Source organism: Schistocerca cancellata, chromosome 3 (genome assembly GCF_023864275.1).
Source record: "Schistocerca cancellata isolate TAMUIC-IGC-003103 chromosome 3, iqSchCanc2.1, whole genome shotgun sequence".
NCBI classification, from domain to species: Eukaryota; Metazoa; Arthropoda; class Insecta; order Orthoptera; family Acrididae; genus Schistocerca; species Schistocerca cancellata.
This window is the reverse complement of record NC_064628.1, coordinates 457,406,424-457,431,216: the sequence shown is the minus strand read 5'-3', so window position 1 is coordinate 457,431,216 and position 24,793 is coordinate 457,406,424. Positions and strand designations below refer to the sequence as shown.

At 39.9% G+C, this 24,793-nt stretch overlaps 1 protein-coding gene across 2 annotated transcripts in view; it reads right to left on the bottom strand.

Annotated features, from left to right (window-relative positions):
• The window catches only part of LOC126175229 (ubiquitin carboxyl-terminal hydrolase 10-like), a 118,933-nt gene that overhangs the window by 23,622 nt on the left and 70,518 nt on the right, over nucleotides 1–24,793 (bottom strand). For both annotated transcript variants that reach the window (XM_049921861.1, XM_049921863.1), the window contains one exon: nucleotides 5,537–5,596. In XM_049921861.1, coding sequence (XP_049777818.1) covers nucleotides 5,537–5,596 — 60 coding nt within the window. The remainder of the gene's footprint in view (nucleotides 1–5,536; nucleotides 5,597–24,793) is intronic.

Below are 24,793 nucleotides of genomic sequence, written 5' to 3'. Positions count from 1 at the left end.
TGAATCTGCTTAGTGTATTCATCTCTTGGTCTTCCTCTACGATTTTTACCCTCCATGTTGCCCTCCAATACCAACTTGGTGATCCCTTGACGCCTCAGAACATGTCCTACCAACCGATCCCTTCAGAAACAACTTCCTGACACTTAAATCTATACTTGATGTTAACAAAGTTCTCGTCTTCAGAAATGTTTTCCTTGCCATTGTCAGTCTACATTTTATATACTCTCTACTTCAATAATCATCAGTTATTTTGCTCCCCAAATAGCAAAACTCATCTACTACTTTAAGTGTCTCATTTCCTAACCCAATCCCTCAGCATCACATCATGTAATATTGTGCACTGTGTGTGTGTGTGTGTGTGTGTCCGCTAGATGCCCAAAACAAGACAGAATCTGCTCTGATCCAAAGCGACACATGTCATTGGTACCGACATGAGCCACCATCTGCAGTTGGCTGCACCCTGTACTCTTCATGGCATCCAGAAGCACCCTTTCCACATCCGGAATGACCCCCCCCCCCCCCCCGGAATGCACACAGAGTGCACACTGGCTTCCTTCCCCTCCTTGGCAGCCATGTTCCTAAGAGGCCCCATTACGCACCCCTAATATTGGAGCTCCCAACTACCAGCAAACCCACCCTCTATGAATGCCCAAATTTTTCTGGCCGACAAGCTTCCTCTGGAACGGGGTGGACAACTGCATCCGGCTCAGAGACATCGTCAGCCACAGATAACACCCGAAACCTGTTCGTCAAACGAACGGGGGAGGCCCTATGATCAGCCCCACGGAAAGTTTTTTGCTGCCTGCCAGACTTTGGAATGATCTCCCACTCGATCACAGGTGAGGGGTCAACCTCAGTGCAGGCAGTACCCAGGGAGGTCACAGCAGTGGAGCGATCGGAGGACACGTGGAACCTGCTCAACGTCCCTCGCATCCGCGTGTCCGACCCCCCCCCCCCCCCCCCCCCCCCCCCCCCCCCCCCCCCCCCCAGTGACGCCCCTTGGCAGCAGCCTCAAGCTGTGTGACGGAAGCCAAAGCAGCCTCAAGCTGCAAGCGAAGTGTTGCCAGCTCAGCTCGCATCTGTACACAATGATCACAGTTCCTATCCATTACTGCACTTCTCCTGTTTGAAGCTCGTCAAAATATGTAATGAGCGCATGGTGTATTCGACTTAGTAGTAGCAGGAACTAGCGGTGCGCTCTCACTGACAGTCTAACTGACACTCCCAAGTTTTAGTGGAACATACACTCACTCACAAATATACATCCATTTTACAATTATTTTCAATATTAATAATTTGGTATCTCATAGTTTACATAAAAATGGTTACATATATTAAGAGCCTTGATGTAACACAGTTTAAACTTGCCAGGAATGTCTGAACCAACATACACATTCCAAAGCAAAATGAAGTTTCACTATGAAAGCGTAAGGCATGTTCACTTTACCTATGCCAACAACTGATTCTCGTAGTTCCTGTAGCCCAGCCAAGAAGTAGATGCCGTGATAATTTTTGTGACAAGCTAAAATTATCTGACAGAATTAAATCTGCAGCACTGTGTTTCACAGGCAGTGCACTACCAACTGCACTATTAGTGCACACATCACAAACAACACATAATTTGTTTCCTTCTGTACCTCCCATGCACTCCTAAACTACATGACACATACTTCTAAGGGCCTATAGTGTAATATCACTGACTGGTGATCAATTTTGACCGTAATTGAAAAAAAATGAAGTTCACAAATTTGCTGTGTAGTACAACGTTAAACTTGGATCAACTGAATGTGGTTCATTATTGATCCTAATTAGCATGAGAAATGCTTGGCAATACTAATAAATTATTATCGGCATGATTATTGCACCCGACTGTAGATATGTAATAAACATTGTAGATGTATAGTATTTATTATTGAAGATTTCATGTTGTAAAGAAGGGAGGAACGTAAGTGGAAGAAACTTCTCGAACGTCGTCAACAAACTTCACCACAGGCCAAAAAACCCTCTAAACAATAAATGAAAGAAACAATACAATTATCAGCACTAAAAGTTCTTGAACGCAGTTTGCTGTCCATCACAGTGGCCCAGAATGCTAACGAAAAGCAAGTGATACAGTGGAGTGGCACAGTTTCATAACACTGTGCCTTACCTTTGTAACCAATATCACAGAGAATACATCCTCGGTGTTTATGTTCTGTGGGAATCAGACCCTGGCCCAAGGCATATTACTATGCCTAATGCATGATCTCCTAATACCTACAGAGAATAGATTGTTCAACAGCTGATAATCCATGCCTGATTTGACTTCAAACAAACAGTTTCCCATGTGATGTCTCAACACATCAGACTTTTAGCTGTTTGCTGAGAATGTTGCAAAAATACATACGGTAGAATTTTGATATTATGTTCTTCAATTTTAAGTTTTTCGCAATTCTACAGCATGAATTCATAACCCCTGTGAAACACCCTTAAGGTCAATGCTAAAAACTCCGCAGTTTTACGTTTCTTCCTAGTAAGGTTTACCTCGATATTACGTTCTTATTCGACATCTCACTTGACTTCATCCAGTTTTCTTCCTATTGACCTTTTGTATGACTGTACGAATTATAAGTTGCACAAAAGAAAGATGGAGTTATGGGCATATTTTAGGCCGTTGCAGAGAGGGGAGACATATGACAGGAAATGCTGACATAATCAACAATCGGCACTGTCAACACAACTTGCAACGTTTAGCTTCACCATGCAATGATGATACAACTATGGCAAGGTTGCGGCAGCAATAGAACAACACAATAGTCTATGCGAAATGTTCCGGACTGAGCCAATAAGTGGCGAAAGGGCCCAGCCACCACCTTTTCTTATGCCATTTATAATGCAGTCTCGTCTTTTGGCATGTATTTATGCTTTAATGTATTCAGCAACACAGAGTATCTAAGAATATGCTCAGTTAGGATCAAAGAAACATCAGTCATTTCCGGTTAGTAAGGTCTTATTGGCTGGTGACTTGTTACATCACACAACAGCCAGCACAGCCATCACACCACACCATACCACACAACACTACACCAAGACATGTAATAAATTTACAGACCTTAGCCTATGAAGCATTCAAAATTCCTAAGTTATTGGATTATAAAGTATGACAGGCACGGAAGCTATAAATCAAAGTCTGTGAGAGAATTTCATTCTCCTCCTACTATGAACCTATTTTAAACACTCTTAACATCAACTGACATAACCAAATTGCAAACCCATAAACAAACAAATTTCGAAATTTTACGTATATAATAGACCTATTAGGAAAAAAGGTGGTTCTTGCCACTAGTAATACTGTTGAGTACATGACGAAGGACTATCACTTTCACTAATGACCTACTAGGTAACTGAGTCATTGTAACAAATTATACCTTAAAAAAGACAGTTTTGAGGGTTCTTTCATTTAATGTTCACCTCAAAAAGCAGCAAAAATTTATAGCTTACATGGTGAAATTACACTAATGCAGTGACTTCTAGCACATAGTGATAAACAGCAAGCTTACTTCACGGCTTGTTCCAAAGTACTGTACAGCTGATGTTATCAGTGTATAGCAAATGGAGTGAGCACAGCTTCCACTTAGGTTTCATTTATATAGTTATATCTCATAAGCACTTTGTTACCACACATTAACCGTCCTTACAGTAGTTCTGCTTGGAGCCTGTGGACAGAATCTGGAATGTATTATGCCTCTATGGACTGCAGGGAATGTAGGCTACCCCATTTGCTGTGTGCACCACCACAATTAAAAGGACACATTCAGCGAATAGTTGTGCAAAGACTTGTTCGTCTTTGTTGCAGTCCTAAATGGTGCTTAATGTTTTTTTGATGGCAGACAGATTGCTATAAATGTGAGAGATTGCAGGGACAGAGAAACACAGAAATCACAACACGCTTCACTTTATTTTATATAAGTAAATACACCATATGGGAAGGAAAACTTGGGTGCTTTTACGAAATCTTCTGTGCTTACACTACAACAAACGATGAGTTTGAAGCGCAAATTGGTAAAACGGCAGAATGCACCACTTTGACCACTCAGCACAATGAACAAGGAAATGCTTAAAGCAATACACTAGAGGTCACTGCTCTCGCATCACTAGAGTGCTGCACTGCTATTGGGTACAGAAGGTGAACACACACCCCCACACATTAAGAATCAGGCGCATTTCACTGTAATTCACAATTTTCAGTTTAATTCATCATGTTCTTATATTTTTGCTTTTTTCTGGGTATGCACAAAGGAAAGATCTCTCAGAAATGCATGTCTTGACATATAATTTGTGGTTGTAGCATGTCGGAAAATGTTTCCTAGTACCCCGATACCTATTTCCATTTTTTGACGTGTTTTTACTTGCTGTTACACATACACGTTTTTATGAACTCATGAAATTCGTTAGCACAAATTATTGTATAAACACCGTATTGTACATTTGATTTCCTTCACTTATACAGTGTTAATCATATTTGTCAATTACACATGTTTTTGCTAGTATTTTGGATGTTTTAACATTTTCCTCAGTTTTGCGTTTTTTAAGTCTAAACTGCAGAAAATATAAAAAAAGGAGTTTCACTGTATTCCTGATTGTTGGTCATGAATTTCAGTGTAGACAAAAGTTTCAATTTTCACCACTGTTATTCAATGCTAAAGAAACTTTCGGCACAGAGAACTGAAAGGTGAAATAAGATCTGGCCTGGGTGTCACACCCAGCACACAATCGACGAACCACCGTTAACACAATTTAGCCAATAAGCTTGATTTTGCAAACTGACTTACATATTAGCACTACTTCTGTTCATCAATGTGTGTGCAGTTTCATAGTAGTTAGAGCAGATGTTCACTGGTTAAAAAGTCTATATGAATTATTCAAGCCTAACGGAGCATTTCTGTTAAGATATGTTTACTCACTACTGGCTGCTGTTGAAATCAATATACTTAACTGTTGACTGCAAATAGTTCAAGTTTTCCTTTCTTACTCTGCTGCTAAGTATGTTTGAAATACCTTGAAACACTGACATTAATTATAAATCATCTTCAACAATTCTTCTGGAAATAATTATCATTATTTACGTTGCCAATAATCTCCTACAACTAACTTGACAGACTAAAACAAAAAAAGAACCAAAAACAAAAAATATTTCTACATTCAGCAGTGATGGTCTATTAAATTCTTTTTTCTTTAATCCTTTTCAACTCTTATTTGCACGAAACAAAATCTGTTATTTCTCAGAGTCATTAGGCTGTGAATCTACGACAACTTTTGAACTTAAACTGACCTGTAAAATTCTGCTACTCAAAGTTGATCCCAGCTCATGGCAAAATAATCTGATACTAACATTTATACAACACAGATTTCAGAGCTTTTTTGTGATAATGTAGCTAGAGAAATGAGAATTTTATTTAACCAAAGACCCAGAAAACCCAAAAGTGCATTAGTACTTGAATTCCCCATATTTTCTTTTTGTGGCCTTGTAAGAAGTCATATATTAAGAGGTACTCACCAGCAAACAATTTATACTGCTTCTGCTTTGCGTTGCCCTTCTTGTGTGAGGACATCAACTCTGAAATAAAAGTAAGTGATAATTTACCAATTTTTCTCGAAATCTATGTGGAAGGACAGTTATGTGATGGGCAGAAACGATACAGGTAAGGAAAACAGAAATAAAAATTTGTGGAGTATAAGGAAACATGAATCCCATCACTAACATAAACAGTCTTTACCTGGCAAGAAATTAGAAACAGAAAGATCCTGTTACCTCCTGTTAGAGAAAAGAAGGAACATAATGTTAAAAAATATCTTCGAACAGATTTGTAATTAATATTTACAATATAACCTCATTAAATGATAAAAACTTTGGGCAGTAGCATGCCACTCTCTCAGCAACTCATGATATGTATCAATTGGGGGCCAAATCTGGAGAATGTGCGAACAGTCACTGTATCAATATGGGCTATCACAGCAAGGGCAACAGACTTGCAATATACAACTGAAAGACAATGTCATCGAGACCTTGAAGATAAGGCACAGCCACTTGCATTAAAAGTAAGAAAAGTAGCTCAAGCAACAGTATCACAGAATGATAAACCACAGTCTCAACAGGCAGCTGTCAAATTCCAACACACTGGTACGTTATATTCATTCTTAAATGTGGCATAGCAATATCACACAATGTTCAAATGCAGCTGATGCCTGAGAAATACACTGCTCCAACTATCCCATTAAGCTACACTGAAATGCTAATCATTCTCAAATAAAAACATGTCAACTGGCCATTTCTTGCATGCTGCCTTCATGGTGTTGCAGTTTTAATATCCATGACTTGAATTTATCACATATAATTTTAGTATGTCTATGTGTGTGTGTGGAAGTCAGAAGACAGTGGGAGATGTCTCTTGCATTTTATCATGTTGTTTGGAATACAACCTGTGTCATGCAGTTCCGGCATCAATTGGAGTAATGCTAACAAATACAAGTGAATTCGACAATGAACTGGTTTACCACGAAAAGCTAAATATTTATATTTACAAAGCAATTACCGAGCAGGAAGCGACAATTCCAGATCTGGTATGTATGTAATTTAAACCTTTGTGTTCCATTTATATGACCAGGACACAAATACCTGAACAAATTTCAGAAACACATTGCACTTCATTATATTGCCTAAATAGCAACATCAATCATGCAGTTCAATCTCCCATAGATGTAATGCCCACATATTCAAAAGAATTCGCCAGCTGATTCCACATGGGGTCAGCATGAAAAGGTTAATCTTTAAAACTGCAAAACATACACTATGAGATCAGAAGTATCCAGACACTCCTGTCAGGTACTACATATCAGCGACCTCAGTAGTCATTAGACATTGTGAGAGAGCAGGATGGGGCACTCCGCAGAACTCATGAACTTCGAACGTGGTCAGGCGATTGGGTGTAACTCGTGTCATAGGTCTGTATGCGAGATTTCCACACTCCTAAACATCCCTAGGTCCGTTTTTTTCTGATGTGATAGTGAAGAGGAAACGTCAAGGGACACATACAGCACAAAAGCGTACACGTCAACCTCGTCTGTTGACTGACGGACCACCGACAATTGAAGAGGGTCGTACTGTGTAATTGGCAGACATATATCCAGACCATTACACTGGTATTCCAAACTGCATCAGGATCTACAGAAGTACTATGACAATTAGGCGGGAGGTGAGAAAACTTGGATTTCATGGTCAAGCAGCTGCTCATAAGCCAGACATCACACCAGTAAATGCCAAACGACGCCTCGCTTGAAGTAAGGAGCATAAACAGTGGAAAAACATTGTGTGGAGTGACGAATAACTGTACACTATGTGGCGATCTGATGGCAGGGTATGGGTATGGTGAACGACCAGTGAACGTCATCTGCCGGCGCATGTACTGCCAATAGTAAAATTCGGAAGCGGTGATGTTATGGTGTGGTCATGTTTTTCACGGAGAGGGCTTGCACCCCTTGTTGTTTTGTGGGGCGCTAGCATAGCACAGGCCTACATTGATGTTTTAAGCAACTTCTTGCTCCCCACGGTTGGAGAGCAATTCGGGGATGGAAATCGCATCTTTCAACACGGCTGAGCACCTGTTCACAATGCACGGTCTGTGGCGCAGTTGTTACACGACAATAACTGCCCTGTAATGGACTGGCCTGCACAGAGTTCTGACCCGAATCCTACAGAACACCTTTGGGATATTTTGAAATGCCAACTTTGTGCCAGGCCTCACCGACTGACATCAATATCACTCCCCAGTGCAGCACTCTGTGAAGAATGGGCTGCCATTCCCCAAGAAACCTTCCAGCACCTGACTGAATGTATGCCTGAGAAAGTTTCAGCTGTCGCAAGGCTAAGGGTGGGCCAACACCATATTGAATTCCGGTATTACCGATGGAGGACGCCACAAACTTTTAAGTCATTTTCAGCCAGGTGTCTGGATACTTTTGATCACATAGTGTATGTTCATACAATGTGACATTCTGTTCCGCATAATTTTAACACTATGCCGTCCAGCGACACCACAGTGGTGTCGTGCGCGATATAGCGGTCAACGGCCGGCGACACAACAGTGTTGTCGTATGCATAGTCTTGCTCAGTGACCGGCAACACCACAGTGGTGTCGTGAGCATAGTATCACGCAGTGCCCAGCGACAGCACTTTATTATCTTTTGCATTCTGCTGGTGTTTTGTTTAGGTAACAATAAATTACACAAGTCAACAAGTTTTTTGTTTTTATAAGTACTTGTGCCCTTTTATCACAGCGGATGAAAGTGACAATTGGATTATTTACGATGAATGCGCGGACGTCTTGTCTGACGTTCCGGATGACTTGGCCGATTGGGAAGAAGACATTGGATATCAAGAAAATGAAAGTGAAGCAGAATCATAGATAGATAGTGAAATACATCCAGGAAGAATTCGGTGAACGCTATGGTAGCCAACTGATTCGGGTGAATCAGACAAAGAAGGCAGTACATAGTGGTCAGACTTTCATTTACTGAGGACCAATAATAAAATTAAAGGATTCCCGGGACCAAACTTATTTCCCAAAGATACACAGAGCATTAAGGATATCGTAGAATTATATATTGGGAATGATCTGTTTGAATATATTAGCAATGAAACCAACAAGTACTACAGTCAAAATTGCAATAGAAGGAAACTGGATTTAAAAAATGTAAAATCTGTCGACGTTACGGGACCTGAACTTTGAAAATGGTTTGGGTTTGCTGTCCATATGGGAAAAAAAAGGATCAATGATTATTGGTCAACAAATCTGTTGATAGACACACCAATATTTCACAAAACCATGTCCCGCAACCAATTCTGACAAATATTATCATTTTAACATTTTTCCGACAGCAACAATAAACCAGATAATGCCGATCGGCTTATCAAAGTGCAATTTATAATTGGTTATTTTTCCAAAAAGTTTAAAGAAATGCTATTGACACCTTCTGATGGAAGGTGGCATCACCTTTGCATGGATAATTATTATAACAGTGTAGATCTTGAAGAGAAGTTACTTGAAAAGAAAATTCGAGTTTGTGGAACGATACGCAAAATAGAGGATATCTGGAAAATTAAATCTCAATGTGTTTGAAGCTTGTCATCAACGGAAAGGTGACCAGCGGCTGGCGACAAGGCATGTAGTGCGAATTAGTGTTGCCTGTGCCAATTGAACAAATCTTTACAAGACATGCGGACGGCAAAGTGTTAAAATTTGTAACTGTATGTTCCATATATATGACCAGAGTACAAGAACCTGACCAAATTTCAGGAACACATTGCATTTCATCACAGCGCTAAAAGAGCAACCTGAATCATGCAGTTTAATCTCCCATAGGTGTAACGCCAACATATTCAAAAGAATATGCCAGCTGACTCCATATGGGATTAACAAGAAAAGCTTAATACTTAAAACTACAAAACATATGTTTACTAAGCGATTCTGTATAATTTTAAAATTTGTAACTGTATGTTCCATATATATGACCAGGGCACAAGAACCTGACCAAATTTCAGGAACACATTGCATTTCATCACAGCGCTAAAACAGCAACCTGAATCATGCAGTTTAATCTCCCATAGGTGTAACGCCAACATATTCAAAAGAATATGCCAGCTGACTCCATATGGGATTAACAAGAAAAGCTTAATACTTAAAACTACAAAACATATGTTTACTAAGCGATTCTGTATAATTTTAAAATTTGTAACTGTATGTTCCATATATATGACCAGGGCACAAGAACCTGACCAAATTTCAGGAACACATTGCATTTCATCACAGCGCTAAAACAGCAACCTGAATCATGCAGTTTAATCTCCCATAGGTGTAACGCCAACATATTCAAAAGAATATGCCAGCTGACTCCATATGGGATTAACATGAAAAGCTTAATACTTAAAACTACAAAACATATGTTTACTAAGTGATTCTGTATAATTTTAAAATTTGTAACTGTATGTTCCATTTATATGACCAGGGCACAAGGACCTAACAAAATTTTAGGAACACATTGCATTTCATCACAGCGCTAAAACAGCAACCCGACTCATGCAGTTTAATCTCCCACAGGTGTAACGCCAACATATTCAAAAGAATTTGCCAGCTGACTCCATATGGGATGGACATAAAAAGGTTAATGCTTAAAATTACAAAACATATGTTTACAAAGTGACATTCTATTCGGCATAATTTTAAAATTTGTAACTGTATGTTCCATTTATATGACCAGGGCACAAGGACCTAACAAAATTTTAGGAACACATTGCATTTCATCACAGCGCTAAAACAGCAACCCGACTCATGCAGTTTAATCTCCCACAGGTGTAACGCCAACATATTCAAAAGAATTTGCCAGCTGACTCCATATGGGATGGACATAAAAAGGTTAATGCTTAAAATTACAAAACATATGTTTACAAAGTGACATTCTATTCGGCATAATTTTAAAATTTGTAACTGTATGTTCCATTTATATGACCAGGGCACAAGGACCTAACCAAATTTTAGGAACACATTGCATTTCATCACAGCGCTAAAACAGCAACCCGACTCATGCAGTTTAATCTCCCACAGGTGTAACGCCAACATATTCAAAAGAATTTGCCAGCTGACTCCATATGGGATTAACATAAAAAGCTTTAAGCATTAAACTACAAAATTTATGTTAACAAAGTGACATTTATTCCATGTAATTTTAAAATTTTTAACTGTATGTTCCATTTATATGACCAGAGCACAAGAATCTTACCAAATTTCAGGAACACATCGCATTTCATCGCACCGCTAAAGTAGCAACCAAAATTATGTATTTTAATCTCCCATAGGTGTAACACCAACACATTCAAAAGAATTTGCCAGCTGACTCCATACTAGGTTAACATGAGAGGCTTAATGCTTACCACTACAAAACATATAGTCACAAGGCGGCATTCTATTTTCTGTAAGGTTTAACTCCATAACTGTATGTTACATATAAATGACGAGGGCACAAGAAAATGTCTACACTTCAGAAACCTATTATGTACTTCACCTCAACACTACAATACCAATGTCATCATCACAGGCAATCCTCCCATCTGCAGGGTGTTACAAAAAGTTACAGCCAAACAACTTTCAGGAAACATTCCTCACACACAAATACAGAAAAGATGTTATGTGGACATGTGTCCAGAAACGCTTAATTTCCATGTTAGAGCTCAACTTAGTTTTGTCAGTATGTACTGTACTTCCTAGATTCACCACCAGTTTGCCCAATTGAAGGAACGTAATGTTGACTTCGGTGCTTGTGTTGACATGCGACTCATTGCTCTACAGTACTAGCATCAAGCACATCAGTACGTAGCATCAACAGGTTAGTGTTCATCACGAACGTGGTTTTGCAGTCAGTGCAATGTTTACAAATGCGGAGTTGGCAGATGCCCATTTGACGTATGGATTAGCACGGGGCAATAGCCGTGGCGTGGTACGTTTGTACTGAGACAAATTTCCAGAACGAAGGTGTCCCGACAGGAAGACATTCGAAGCAATTGATCGGCGTCTTAGGGAGCACGGAACATTCCAGCCTATGACTCGCGACTGGGGAAGACCTAGAACGACAAGGACACCTGCAATGGACGAGGCAATTCTTCGTGCAGTTGACGATAACTCTAATGTCAGCGTCAGAAAGTTGCTGCTGTACAAGGTAACGTTGACCACGTCACTGTATGGAGAGTGCTACGGGAGAACCAGTTGTTTCCGTACCATGTACAGCGTGTGCAGGCACTATCAGCAGCTGATTGGCCTCCACGGGTACAACACTTCTGTGAATGGTTCATCCAAAAATGTGTCAATCCTCATTTCAGTGCAAATGTTCTCTTTACGGATGAGGCTTCATTCCAACGTGATCAAATTGTAAATTTTCCCAATCGAAATGTGTGGGCTGACGAGAATCCGCACGCAATTGTGCAATCACGTCGTCAACACAGGTTTTCTGTGAGCGTTTGGGCAGGCATTGTTGGTGATGTCTTGATTGGGCCCAATGTTCTTCCACCTACGCTCAAATGGAGCACGTTATCATGATTTCATATGAGATACGCTACCTGTGCAGCTAGAACATGTGCCTTCACAAGTACGACAACACGTGGTTCGTGCACAATGGAACTCCTGCACATTTCAGTCGAAGTGTTCGTACACTTCTCAACAACAGATTCGGTGACCGATGGATTGGTAGAGGTGGACCAATTCCATGGCCTCCACGCTCTCCTGACCTCAACCCTCTTGACTTTCATTTATGGGGGCATTTGAAAGCCCTTGTCTATGCAACCCCAGTACCAAATGTAGACTCTTCGTGCTCATATTGTGGACGGCTGTGACACAATACGCCATTCTCCAGGGCTGCATCAGCACATCAGGGATTCCACGCGATGGAGGGTGGATGCATATATCCTCGCTAACGGAGGACATTTTGAACATTTCCTGTAACAAAGTGTTTGAAGTCACGCTGGTACGTTCTGTCGCTGTGTGTGTCCGTTCCATGATTAATGTGATTTGAAGAGAAGTGATAAAATGAGCTCTAACATGGAAAGTAAGTGTTTCCGGACACATGTCCACGTAACGTATTTTCTTTCTTTGTGTGAGAGGAATGTTTCCTGAAAGTTTGGCTGTACCTTTTTGTAACACCCTGTATATCTACAAACATACTCTGCTAGGCACTATATTGTGCACAGCATAGGGTACCGTACACAGCTACTAGTCGTTCCCTTTCCTGTTCCACTCACATGGGAGCCACTGGATAATCACTATTTATATCTCTCTGTACGAGCCCCAGTTTCTTTCGTCTTTGTGGTCCTTACGCAAAATGTCCTTTGGCAGCAACAGAATTGTTCTACAGCGAGCTGAAATGCCAGTGTCCCATAAAAATAACTGTAACATATTCAAATGAGTTTTCCTGCTGACTCCATAAGGGTCATCACTGGAACCTTACAGAGAGGAAAAGTGACTATTATTTTATTATTTTGTCCGAACATAAAGACATTATCTTTGTTTCACAAAGCTAGCTCTGTGTGCGTGAACACACACACACACACACACACACACACACACACACACACACACACACACACACACACAGCATTGTATAAATTACAGGACTGTACCTACATCATTTGCTTGTATTTCACCTATAACCACGGCAGTACCCCCCAAGCTTTCAAGATAGTTGTTTCCACGCGTGATGTACACACCTAGCCTACTGGCCGTAGTTTACGTGGCTTGCTCATACAGGAATGCAGCATTTTAGTGAAATTGCTTTAGTGTAGGACATATTTATATAAATGGAATGATATATTAAGGAACTGATAAAATACATTTTTATTGTAATTAAAACATACATTATCACTTAAATAGAAGTTTCCATGTGGTCTTCCTTGAAACAATCTTCGAAGAGTGTCATACACCAGTGTCTCTGCACCAGAACAATGTTTCCTTTAGTTCCCGTAACTGCATATTGCACATTTGTTTGCAGCTTGCTTTTCTTTTCTGTGGGTGGAGTATTCTCAACGAAATTCCCTCCTGTGGGACATTCAGGCATAGCAGTGCTTGAACACCACTCACAATGAGGTGAAACTACACTCTTCCTGTGAATTTACAGCAGTTCTGATGCGAGAAGCAGCCTGAAAATAACAAGTGTTTCTTCTTTGTCTTTTCACTTTTCTCTTCGTTTCAGCACCATAACGCCCTGTGACTACTATGTTAATACCTCTTTTCTTAAAAAAGTTACACAAATTGGCACAGTTGTAATTATCATCCATCCAGAGCGTATGGCCAAAGCTGGTAAGACACTCAACAAGGTTTACTATAAATTGCCTTTTTTCAGGACATCTGCTGAAAGAAATTCCATTTCTACCTCTCTGTCACTTCCAGTATAAACTAGAAACTGCCACAAATATCCTGTGCTCGATTCACAGACCTCTCATGACTTTATTCCAAACTTTGCTGCTATTAGAGATGTGTAGGTTTTTAATGCCAGCCTTCCTATCCACAACATGATGAGATGCATCAAAAGAAATGTTTCCTCCGATATAATATGAATTTTTAAATGTTCTGAATGACTGAGCCCAATTTGAACAATTTTTTGTTCTCTCTAATGCATGCAGTTCCTCATTATCAACAAAATAATCTACAAAGTGGCTCAAAATCTGTCTTCATGCATAGTCTGGTAAATAAGATGAGATTTTCCAGACCTTGTATTTTTCAAATGACAAACTATTTCTGCTGAGATCAAAGTTTTCAGATTGTGTAAAAGATCAATGAGGGGGCCATCTTATATTTACACATGACGCTTTGTCAATTGTCATGCATGGATTTATTTCAAAGAACTCAGAAGCTTTGGAAGGGAAAGAGATACCAGCTTGACAGAGAATTAGGTTGCATGTGGGGAGCGGAATGCTGAGTGGGTACCAAATTTCATAATGCTGCTAGCCTTGGGACTGTGTACTGCGTCCTCTGGTTTTTATGAATGTCTATCACATTAAGCTGCAGTTTGCATGAATCCATTTCTGTTGAGAAATGAACTGACTTTAAAATGGGTTGGTTGGTTCGGGGAAGGAGACCAGACAGCGAGGTCATCGGTCTCATCGGATTAGGGAAGGACGGGGAAGGAAGTTGGCCGTGCCCTTTGAAAGGAACCATCCCGGCATTTGCCTGGAGCGATTTAGGGAAATCACGGAAAACCTAAATCAGGATGGCCGGACGTGGGATTGAACCGTCGTCCTCCCGAATGCGAGTCCAGTGTCTAACCACTGCGCCACCTCGCTCGGTTTTAAAATGGGATAAATACTCAACTACATTATACATTTCTGCAGGAGACAGTTGAGGTTAGATAAGGGCCAGTGGTGTACTTAATGTGTTTCATGCTCCAATCTTGTCAATGCTTGCTGTGGGATATGGTGGGAATGCAAGGGGATGCTTGTCAGCTGCTGGTTCCACACAGCCAATGATGGAGCAGCAGGCGGACATGTTTGGAAGCAAGAGATAAAGAAATAATGTTACATTCTAATGAGAATATTGATATGAAAACCACTATGTATCCAGAACAAGCAGCTGTGTTGTCAGATCCCACCATAACCACATTCTCAGGCAGCACAACATATTCGAAAGAAACAAGCAAGTATTTATGATAACCAAGATTATAAATTTCATTGTTATTCATAAATAAAAATTCACTACCTCTTTTCATGCCTCTCATTGATTAGGCGAATCTATTTTCACAGATTACGATAACTGTGGTGACAACAATTATTATTATTATTATTATTATTATTATTATTATTATTATTATTTTCGATTATTCCCATTTAAAGAGAGCGTTTGAACTTGAATTCTTTTATGATGATTGTTTATATTTATTCTGAGCCCAAATTTTCTTCATGTGTTCACTGTGTTGTTTCTTTCGCTCCACTGTCCATTTGCATCCTAGTCTCTTCTGTGTTGTGGTGTCAAATTTATGTTTTTTGATAATGTTCCTGAATTCAGTTCTAGTTTCTGCATCGTTTACTGTTGTGTGTGCTTGTCTGAGGTGCTCTTCAACTTCTTTTATCCATTTTGTTTTTCCCCTGCCCGAGTTGATGACTTTAAGCATTCGCTTTGAAATTCTGTTTTCATTCATCCTGTGGATATGTCCGTAGAACTGCATTCTTCTTTTCCTTACTGTATCTGTAATCTTGCCTGTGTATTTATATAATCTGATGTTGGTCTCTTCTTCCAGATTCCTTGCTCTTGTATTGGGCCAAAAATTTTCCTGAGAATTTCCCTTTCTTGTTTCTCTATTTCTTTGATTTTAGTTTGCCCATTTATTTGTGTTGTTTCAGATGCATACAGTGCCTCCGGAAGTACGACAGTGTTGTAGTGCCTCAATTTTGCGCTAATGGATATGGACATTTTGTTATAATAGTTCCACATGAGTTTATATGCTTTCTGTAGTTTTTTTTATTCTTTCCTCATTGGCCTTTAGGTTGATCCCTGATGGCTGGATGATTTCTCCCAGGTACTTAAAATGTGGTACTTGTACGATTTTCCCATGGGTTGTCAGAATAGGCAATTTGTCTTGTGGCACTCTTTCAATGTACCGGGGTTTCTCATACGAGATTTGCAGGCCAGTTCTTTGTGCAATTTCGTGTAACTTCTCTATGGCGTTAGTGGCTTCTTTTCTATTATTTGTGAGGATTGCAAGGTCATCTGAAAAAGCTAAACACTTCACATTGAATCTATTATCTTTTGTAATGCCTATTTAGATTCCTTTGACTTCTTTTTCCCATGTCTTGATAATTTTTTCAAGAATGATATTAAAGAGTAATGGTGAAAGTCCGTCACCCAGTCGCACTCCAGTTTGGATTTCAAATGATTCAGAGATATCCCCCATAAATTTAACCTCGGAGACTGTCAGTTGACGTTTGCCGAATGATTGCTCTTGTCTTTCTGTAAATGCTGAATTCTTCGAGAGTATTGCGGAGCGCTACTCTGTCTATTGAGTCATAGGCATTTTTAAAATCTACAAAAGTGACCACTGTGTTTCGGGTGTTTCTCATCTGGAGAATCATTCTCAGATTCCAGATCTGCTCTATGCATGATTGTCCCTTGCGAAAACCAGCCTGGTATTCTCGTATTTGTGGGTCAGCTTCTGTTCTAATCTATTCATGAGAACTTTTGATAGGATTTTATATGTGACTGGCACGAGTAAGATACCCCTGTAATTATTTGGTTCAGTTTTGTCCCCTTTTTTGTGGAGTAGATGGATGAGTGCGCATTTCCATTCAGAAAGGATCTGTTCTGTTTCCCATATGTTTAATACGATTTTGTGGATTTTTCCTGTTAATCTTTCATCATTTAGTTTCCATAGTTCTGCAATAATTCAAACTTCTCCTGGGGCTCTTGTTTTTCAGTGTCTTGATAATTTCTACTATTTCGTTGATGGTTTAGCATCGGGATTTGGTGTAGACGACTGGTAGTGAATATTATTATTACTATTATTAAAAATAGTGGTAACACCTACGCTGGTTTAGATGGGAAGCAAAAACGGAAGTAAGGTGCAAACCATTTACACAGCAATACTTGACACTAGTTGTGTGTGATTTGAATTCCATTTCTTTATAATTAAAACTGCAGGGAGTGAAATAAACAGCAATCATATTTATAGTCATACCTGTCACAAATAATTCACTGTTTATGCCAAATATTCCAAGATATTCAAGGGTATAGTCAAGTAGGAATCTAAGAGCGCAACTTTATTTATTTATTATAACATTTGTAATGTGAAGTATTTGCTTTGAAATGTGGCAAAGTTTTTATTAAGAAACTCTGTGTATTACATTTCGAAAGAAAAAAAAAAAAAAAAAAAAAAAAAAATAAATAAATAAATAAATAAATAAATCAACACTGCTATGACGTTTTAGTCATGTTGTTTACGAACTTTGATGTATGCTCACTACATCACTGGTCAAGGCCGATGACTGGTACTGAATATTTGTCATTATTCGACAATCAAAAGGCAGAAATACTAAGTCACAGATGGGCACGTGCGTGCGAGCGCACGCGCGCATCAGCAAAATAGAGGATATCTGGAAAATTAAAGCTCGCTAAAGTCAATTTGTTTGAAGCTTGTCATCAACGGAAAGGTGACAAGCGGCTGGCGACAAGGCATGTAATGCAAATTAGTGTTGCCTGTGCCAATTGAACAAATCTGTACAAGACATGCAGACGGCAAAGTGTTAAAATTTGTAACTGTATGTTCAAATTAATGATATGAATATAATAGAGGGAAACATTCCACGTGGGAAAAATATATTTAAAAAGAAAGATGATGAGACTTACCGAACAAAAGCGCTGGCAGGTCGATAGACACACAACCAAACAAACACAAACATACACACAAAATTCTAGCTTTCGCAACCAACTGTTGCCTCGTCAGGAAAGAGGGAAGGAGAAGGAAAGACAAAAGGATATGGGTTTTAAGGGAGAGGGTAAGGAGTCATTCCAATCCCGGGAGCGGAAAGACTTACCTTAGGGGGAAAAAAGGACAGGTATACACTCGCACACACACACATATCCATCCACACATACACAGACACACGCAGACATTTGTAAAGGCAAAGAGTTTGGGCAGAGATGTCAGTCGGGACGGAAGTACAGAGGCAAAGATGATGTTGAAAGACAGGTGAGGTATGAGCGGCGGCAGTGTGCGAGTGTATACCCGTTCTTTTTTCCCCCTAAGGTAAGTCTTTCCGCTCCCTGGATTGGAATGACTCCTTACCCTCTCCCTTAAAACCCATATCCTTTTGTCTTTTCTTCTCCTTCCCTCTTTCCTGACGAGGCAACCGTTGGTTGCGAAAGCTAGAATTTTGTGTGTATGTTTGTGTTTGTTTGGTTGTGTGTCTATCGACCTGCCAGCGCTTTTGTTCGGTAAGTCTCATCATCTTTCTTTTTAAATATAACTGTATGTTCCATATATATGACCAGGGCACAAGAACCTGACCAAATTTCAGGAACACATTGCATTTCATCACAGCGCTAAAACAGCAACCTGAATCATGCAGTTTAATCTCCCATAGGTGTAACGCCAACATATTCAAAAGAATATGCCAGCTGACTCCATATGGGATTAACATGAAAAGCTTAATACTTAAAACTACAAAACATATGTTTACAAAGTGATTCTGTATACTTTTAAAATTTGTAACTGTGTGTTTCATCTATATGACCAGGGCACAAGGACCTAACCAAATTTTAGGAACATATTGCATTTCATCACAGCGCTAAAACAGCAACCAGACTCATGCAATTTAATCTCCCACAGGTGTAACGCCAACATATTCAAAAGAATTTGCCCACTGACTCCATATGGGATGAACATGAAAAGGTTAATGCTTAAAACTACAAAACATATGTTTACAAAGTGACATTCTATTCGGCATAATTTTAAAATTTGTAAATGTTCCATTTATATGACCTGGGTACAAGGACCTAACCAAATTTTAGAAACACATTGCATTTCAGCACAGCGCTAAAAGAGCAACTCGACTCATGCAGTTTAATCTCCCACAGGTGTAAGGCCAACATATTCAAAAGAATTTGCCAGCTGCTCTCGACAAAGGCTTTGATGGCAAAAAGCTTATATTGTGACAGTCTTTTTATTGTGCCTATCTGCAACTCAGTATCTCCACTATATAGTGAGTAGCAGCTTTCCTTTTCATAATATTGTTATACTCCATATTGGATTTTCTGTTGTCTGATTAATCAATAAAAGGCATAAAATAAGAACAGGTATAAAGTTAATTTTTCTATGCACATACTATAAATCAATAAAACAGTTTGTAATTTTGGTTAGTCGCATTGATAAAATTTTCTGAAGGAGCCTCTTAAAAATGGGGGCTGTAATACTCTGGTAAATATGTCACGAAGCCTAGGAAGTGTTTTCAAACATTGTTTTTCTCGAACAAAATCTGCAGAGTAATGGTTATTTCATGCGTGACTTTTCACTGAAATACAGTTTTAATACTTCAGCTGCAATATTTACCAGTTTCACACATTCATACTTACTAACAAATGGAATTTTTAAGGGCACAAGAACTGTTCCACTTCTTCCCAATTTCAGAACCATTATATTGTACATTTCACTGGTGTGACTCACTCTAAGTCGTCCTCACTGTCTGTATATTATTCTTCACTTTTTTGGGCATTTGTTCCAGACAACCAATAACATTTTTGGTGATATCTGTTTTGTGGGTATTAAGGCTGTGGTCCAAGATAGATTTCTTTGTCTGTAAATGCATTAACAGTTCGGCTTGCAGAGTTTCTTTGTGATCTTTCTGAGTTGTTATATCCTCTGGCATCACTAACCCATCGCTGCCTGGACATGCAACACACTTTGGCTCGCTATGCTTGTTTGGGATTGTAACTGCTTTCAGAGTTGTTATAGATTGGGTTGACTTCGTGGAGGAGACCAAACAGTGAGGTCATTGGTTTCATCAGATTACGGAAGGATGGGGTAGGAAGTTGGCTGTGCACTTTCGAAGGAACCATCCTGGCATTTGCCTAATGTGATTTAGGGAAATCATGGAAAACCTAAACCAGGATGGCCAGGCACAGAATTGAGCCATAGTCCTCCCAATGCGAGTCCAGTATGCTAATTAATCTGCCACTTCGCTCAGTAGTTATAGACTGATGATATCACCAACATTGCAAGACAAAACATTAGGATTAGAAATATGCCTTGGAACATGGTCTAATGCCCACAAAACAAATATTGCCAAAACGGCTCTGAAAACTTACATTAAAGAGGGCAGTCTATTGCGAGGCTGCAACTGACGAGTATGCGGTGAAGATACCACTAGTGCATATGGTCAAAACTGTGCGAGTACGTACCCAGGCTCATGGCTTAAGGTGTTAATATTTCTGTACTCCTCTATATCATCTGAAAGTACCACAAATTTTTCACTGTCTTTGCTTGTGACTAATGTGACATGATGTGATGCTACAATGCACTCTGAAGCTTCTGACCCGATTGTTGTTTCTTTATGCCTAATGTTGTGATGCATTTGCTGAAAATGACTTGGATGTGGGCAAGGAAGTAATCGAATATTTAAAACATCTGCAGTTAGCCCAAAGGTAGTGAAATTGAAAGACAAATAGAAACTTGCAATGATGATATATTTCAGAAAGGGCTGAATTGAATGGAAGTGGTTGGAGTGCACATCGGACGAATGCACCAATGGATCTTACAGTAGCAAGAATATTTAATTCATCAAAACCAGGTTTTCATTAAGGAAAGGATGAATTTCAACACAACAGAGGAAGAAAAGGAGGATGAGCTGTGTACAACCACCTTAATAATTTTTGTGGGCCATTCGGAATTTGTACAACACTTTATACCACAGAGCATGATCAATGCCACTCGCAAAGAGAAACAAAAAAGTCACAGTGCTGCTAGCTCTTGGTAGATTATCATAGATGACACAATGCTAAAACACACAAAACTGCAGTCAGAAAGCTCTCTCTCTCTCTCTCTCTCTCTCTCTCTCTCTCTCTCTCTCTCTCTCACACACACACACACACACACACACACACACACACACACACACACACACACGCTCGAGGGAGGACTCGAACCTCTGATGGAGGGAGCCGTGCAGACAAGTGACAAGGCACCTCAGAGCATACAGCTACCCCGGGTGGACCAAACAAATTTACATCAAATTTTGGTTAGCTGTATATTTAAATATCAAATGTCTGTTCAGTGCATATCCGTACCTGGCGAGCCCTTTAGGAATAAGTTATCTTTAAGCTTACCACATACTACAGTGGATGAAATGTACCAACAGGTAATTTTTGTCACATCTTTGAACATGGGCAAAACATTTAAGAGCAGTGACAGAAGAGTAGTGTGTACAATGAACTATTAACATAGACCAAAATCAGTTAATAATGTCATAAGCAGCACTATATTATACACTGTTCACTCACATTAAGTCCCCCGAGCTGTGTGACAAGTTGCACTGTCCTGCTAGTAGATGCCATTGTGCTGAAAAGGGGGGGGGGGGGGGGGGGGGCTGCATAGACCCCACGGATAGTTAATACTTTTATTGATCCACAGTGCCTTCCAGAATCATGAGACCACCCAGGAATGCCACAAAAACATTCCCCAGTCTGTAATGCTCCCTCCTCTGGGATGGACCTTCACACAATTGTTGCAGGGTGTTTGCTTTCAGACGTTTCACACCATACACATCAATGGCCACTGTCCAAAGGAGCACAAATCTTGATTCATCTGAGAAGGCCACCTGCCTCTACTCATTGGACATTCGTCTGGAGTAATTGAATACAAACTGCAGCCTTCATTGTCAATGAACAGTAGTCAGCACAGCATGCATACACAAACCAGGTGCCTGCTGCGGAGACCCCTATGCAGCAACACTCACTGAACAGTTGTTGAGAAGACACTTAATAGGCCACTGTTTCATTTGGGCTGTCATGCTCTACAGTTGCATGTCTATTCATCCATTCATTTCTCCGCAGCCACAGTTCATCCCAGCATCTATGGTTTATAGTGCACCACAGTTGCCTTGACACCGGTTTTGGATAGTGCCATTTTGCCATGCATGATATACAAGGTCTGTTCAAAAAATTCCAGAGCATTCCAGAGCATCCCTGAACATCCTTCAATGCTGTATTGAGTAGAATGTTGTGTCGCACAGTGTGCAAATTTTCGAGACGGCACAGTTAGAGGAGCAACACATCTGCATTACATTGTGTGACACTTAAAAAAAAAAAACTTTACACACACACACACACACACACACACACACACACACACACACACACACACACACACACCAAATCATGCAGGAAGCCTACGGTACTTAGTGTTTTGAGTGGTTCACAGGGTTTAAAAATGGCTGATGGCTGGAAGGGAGTTAACGATAACCCTCTTTCAGGAGGTCTATCGACAACACTCATGCCAGAAACGTCAACGAAATTGTAGGTGCCCGTCGAAGACTCCAAAAGAATTTAACATTTCAGTTGGATCAACTCAAACTCCTGATGCAGCACCTTGGAATGCATCGTGCTACTGCCAAGTTCATCTCACAGCTCACGAGTCAAGACTAGAAAGACCTTCGCCTCAAAATCCGTGAAGAGCATTTGGATTGCGCAAATGAGAATGTGATGTTCATTAAGAGAATCGTAACTGGTGATGACACATGGCTCTATGGTTATGATGTTGAAACCAAGATACAGTCTTCACAATGGTTCAGGAAAAGCCCATCAGATCAAGTCAAATGTAAAAGCCTTGCTAACAGTGTTCCTTGACTGTGAGAATTAGTTAATTATGCGTTCGAGCCAGAGGCACAAACTGTTAATCGATGGTACTATTGAGACGTGTTTCAGCACCTATGAGAAAATGTGAGAAGGAAACGATCTGAAATCTGGTGAGACCATGGCTCTTGCATCAGAATAATACACTCTCACATTCATCCCTGTTGAGTGACTATTGCACAAAAAACGAAATCACTGTGCTGCCTTATCCTCTGCACTCTCCAGATCTGGCCTCTGTAGACTGGTTTTCTTTTTTTTTATTTCCAAAATTGAAAACCATGTCGAACAGAAGACGATTCGCAACAACACGTGAGGGGGGGGGGGGGGGGGGAATCGCAGGTGGCACTTCACGCAATCCAGCAAGAGGCGTACAACTACTGCTTCCAGAAGTGGAAATGGTGTTGGGAGTGGTTTATCAATTGTGGAGATTATTTTGAAGGAGACCATGCACAATAAGTGAAAGGAGTGAAAGGTAAGCATAGAAAAATTTTGTAGACAAATTTCTGAATTTTTTGAACAGATCTTGTACTTCCACCACGGCAGCATGCAAACAGTTCACAAACTTAGCCATTTCAGAGATGTTTCCATCTTTGGCCCAAAAGTCAGTGATCATGCACTCTTGGGCATCAGATAAATCTCTCCGTTTCTCCATTGCAAAGACGACTGCATTGTTTTCTGCATCACCTGACAAGTTTTATATACTCTCCACTGCCAGTGTTGCCACCTACTGTCTATGAGTGGTTATTGCACACTGATGTCGAACATCAGTAGTGGTCATTTTAATGTGACTGGACCATATATAACTGCTGTGATAAAGCATGGAGGCAAATTGTTAATAAAGAAAAATAAATACTCTTTCTCAGTATACTTTGTTCAAATGTAGAAACTGAGAATTACTTGAGATTTCTACATACTGTAGAATTCTATAACAGCGTGCCCATTTGAGTACGAACTTGACTCCGCCGTTCGCCAGTGACATCATTGAAATTTAGGTAGTGTTCCCCATGTCACAATGAATGGTAATTCTTAACTTTGTTACATTATTCATAGCCTATTACCACATAGTGGGTTTGTATTAGGTATGGGTAATGTGTTTGCATTAGGCAGTCATGAAATGGAAAGCAAGCAGTAATCATCATCAAAAGATGCTACTTTCAAGTGCAAAGTAATTCTTTATGCTGAAAAATATGGCAACAGGAGGGTGGGATGAGAGTTCACTTATGGAAGAAACAAATTGGCATTATTTTCAACTACTGCTACTGGCAAGGTTCAGTAGCCATCACAAAGGGAGACATCCTGACGAAGTATTGGAATTCATCTGCCAATGGGAAACCTGGTGATACCATAACAAAGAAAGCATACAAGGTGGCTGCAGTTCTTAATATACGAATGCAAGACTAGCCATGGATGGGTTGTCACTTTATGAAAGGCATGGTGTCATCCCTATGATACTGTAAAATAGTATTACAAAAGCTTACAGAGGATTTTGAGAAAAACCTTCAAGAATCAGTGGTTGGTCATCACACTTCAAAAAGAAAAGAATTTACTGATGAGCCAAATAGACAATACCGATGATATGCCAATTTGGTATCATATGCCACAGCCAATTTGGTATCATATGCCACATAATTACCCAATTACGAGAAGTGACAAAAGAAGTTACCATAACAAAAGCACATACTGTAATACTGGCAACTACGGTAGACGGGCGCTAACTTCCCCCTATCTTAATCTTAGGGGGATAACAAACCTCAAGACACCTAAAAATGAAAAGCTGTTTCCTGATTGAAATCAACAGTAAGAATGGATGATAAACTTTCAATACTTGACAGGCTCCCAGCGTATAGAAATTCCTTCTTGGGGGATTTTTACCACCAATACTTCCA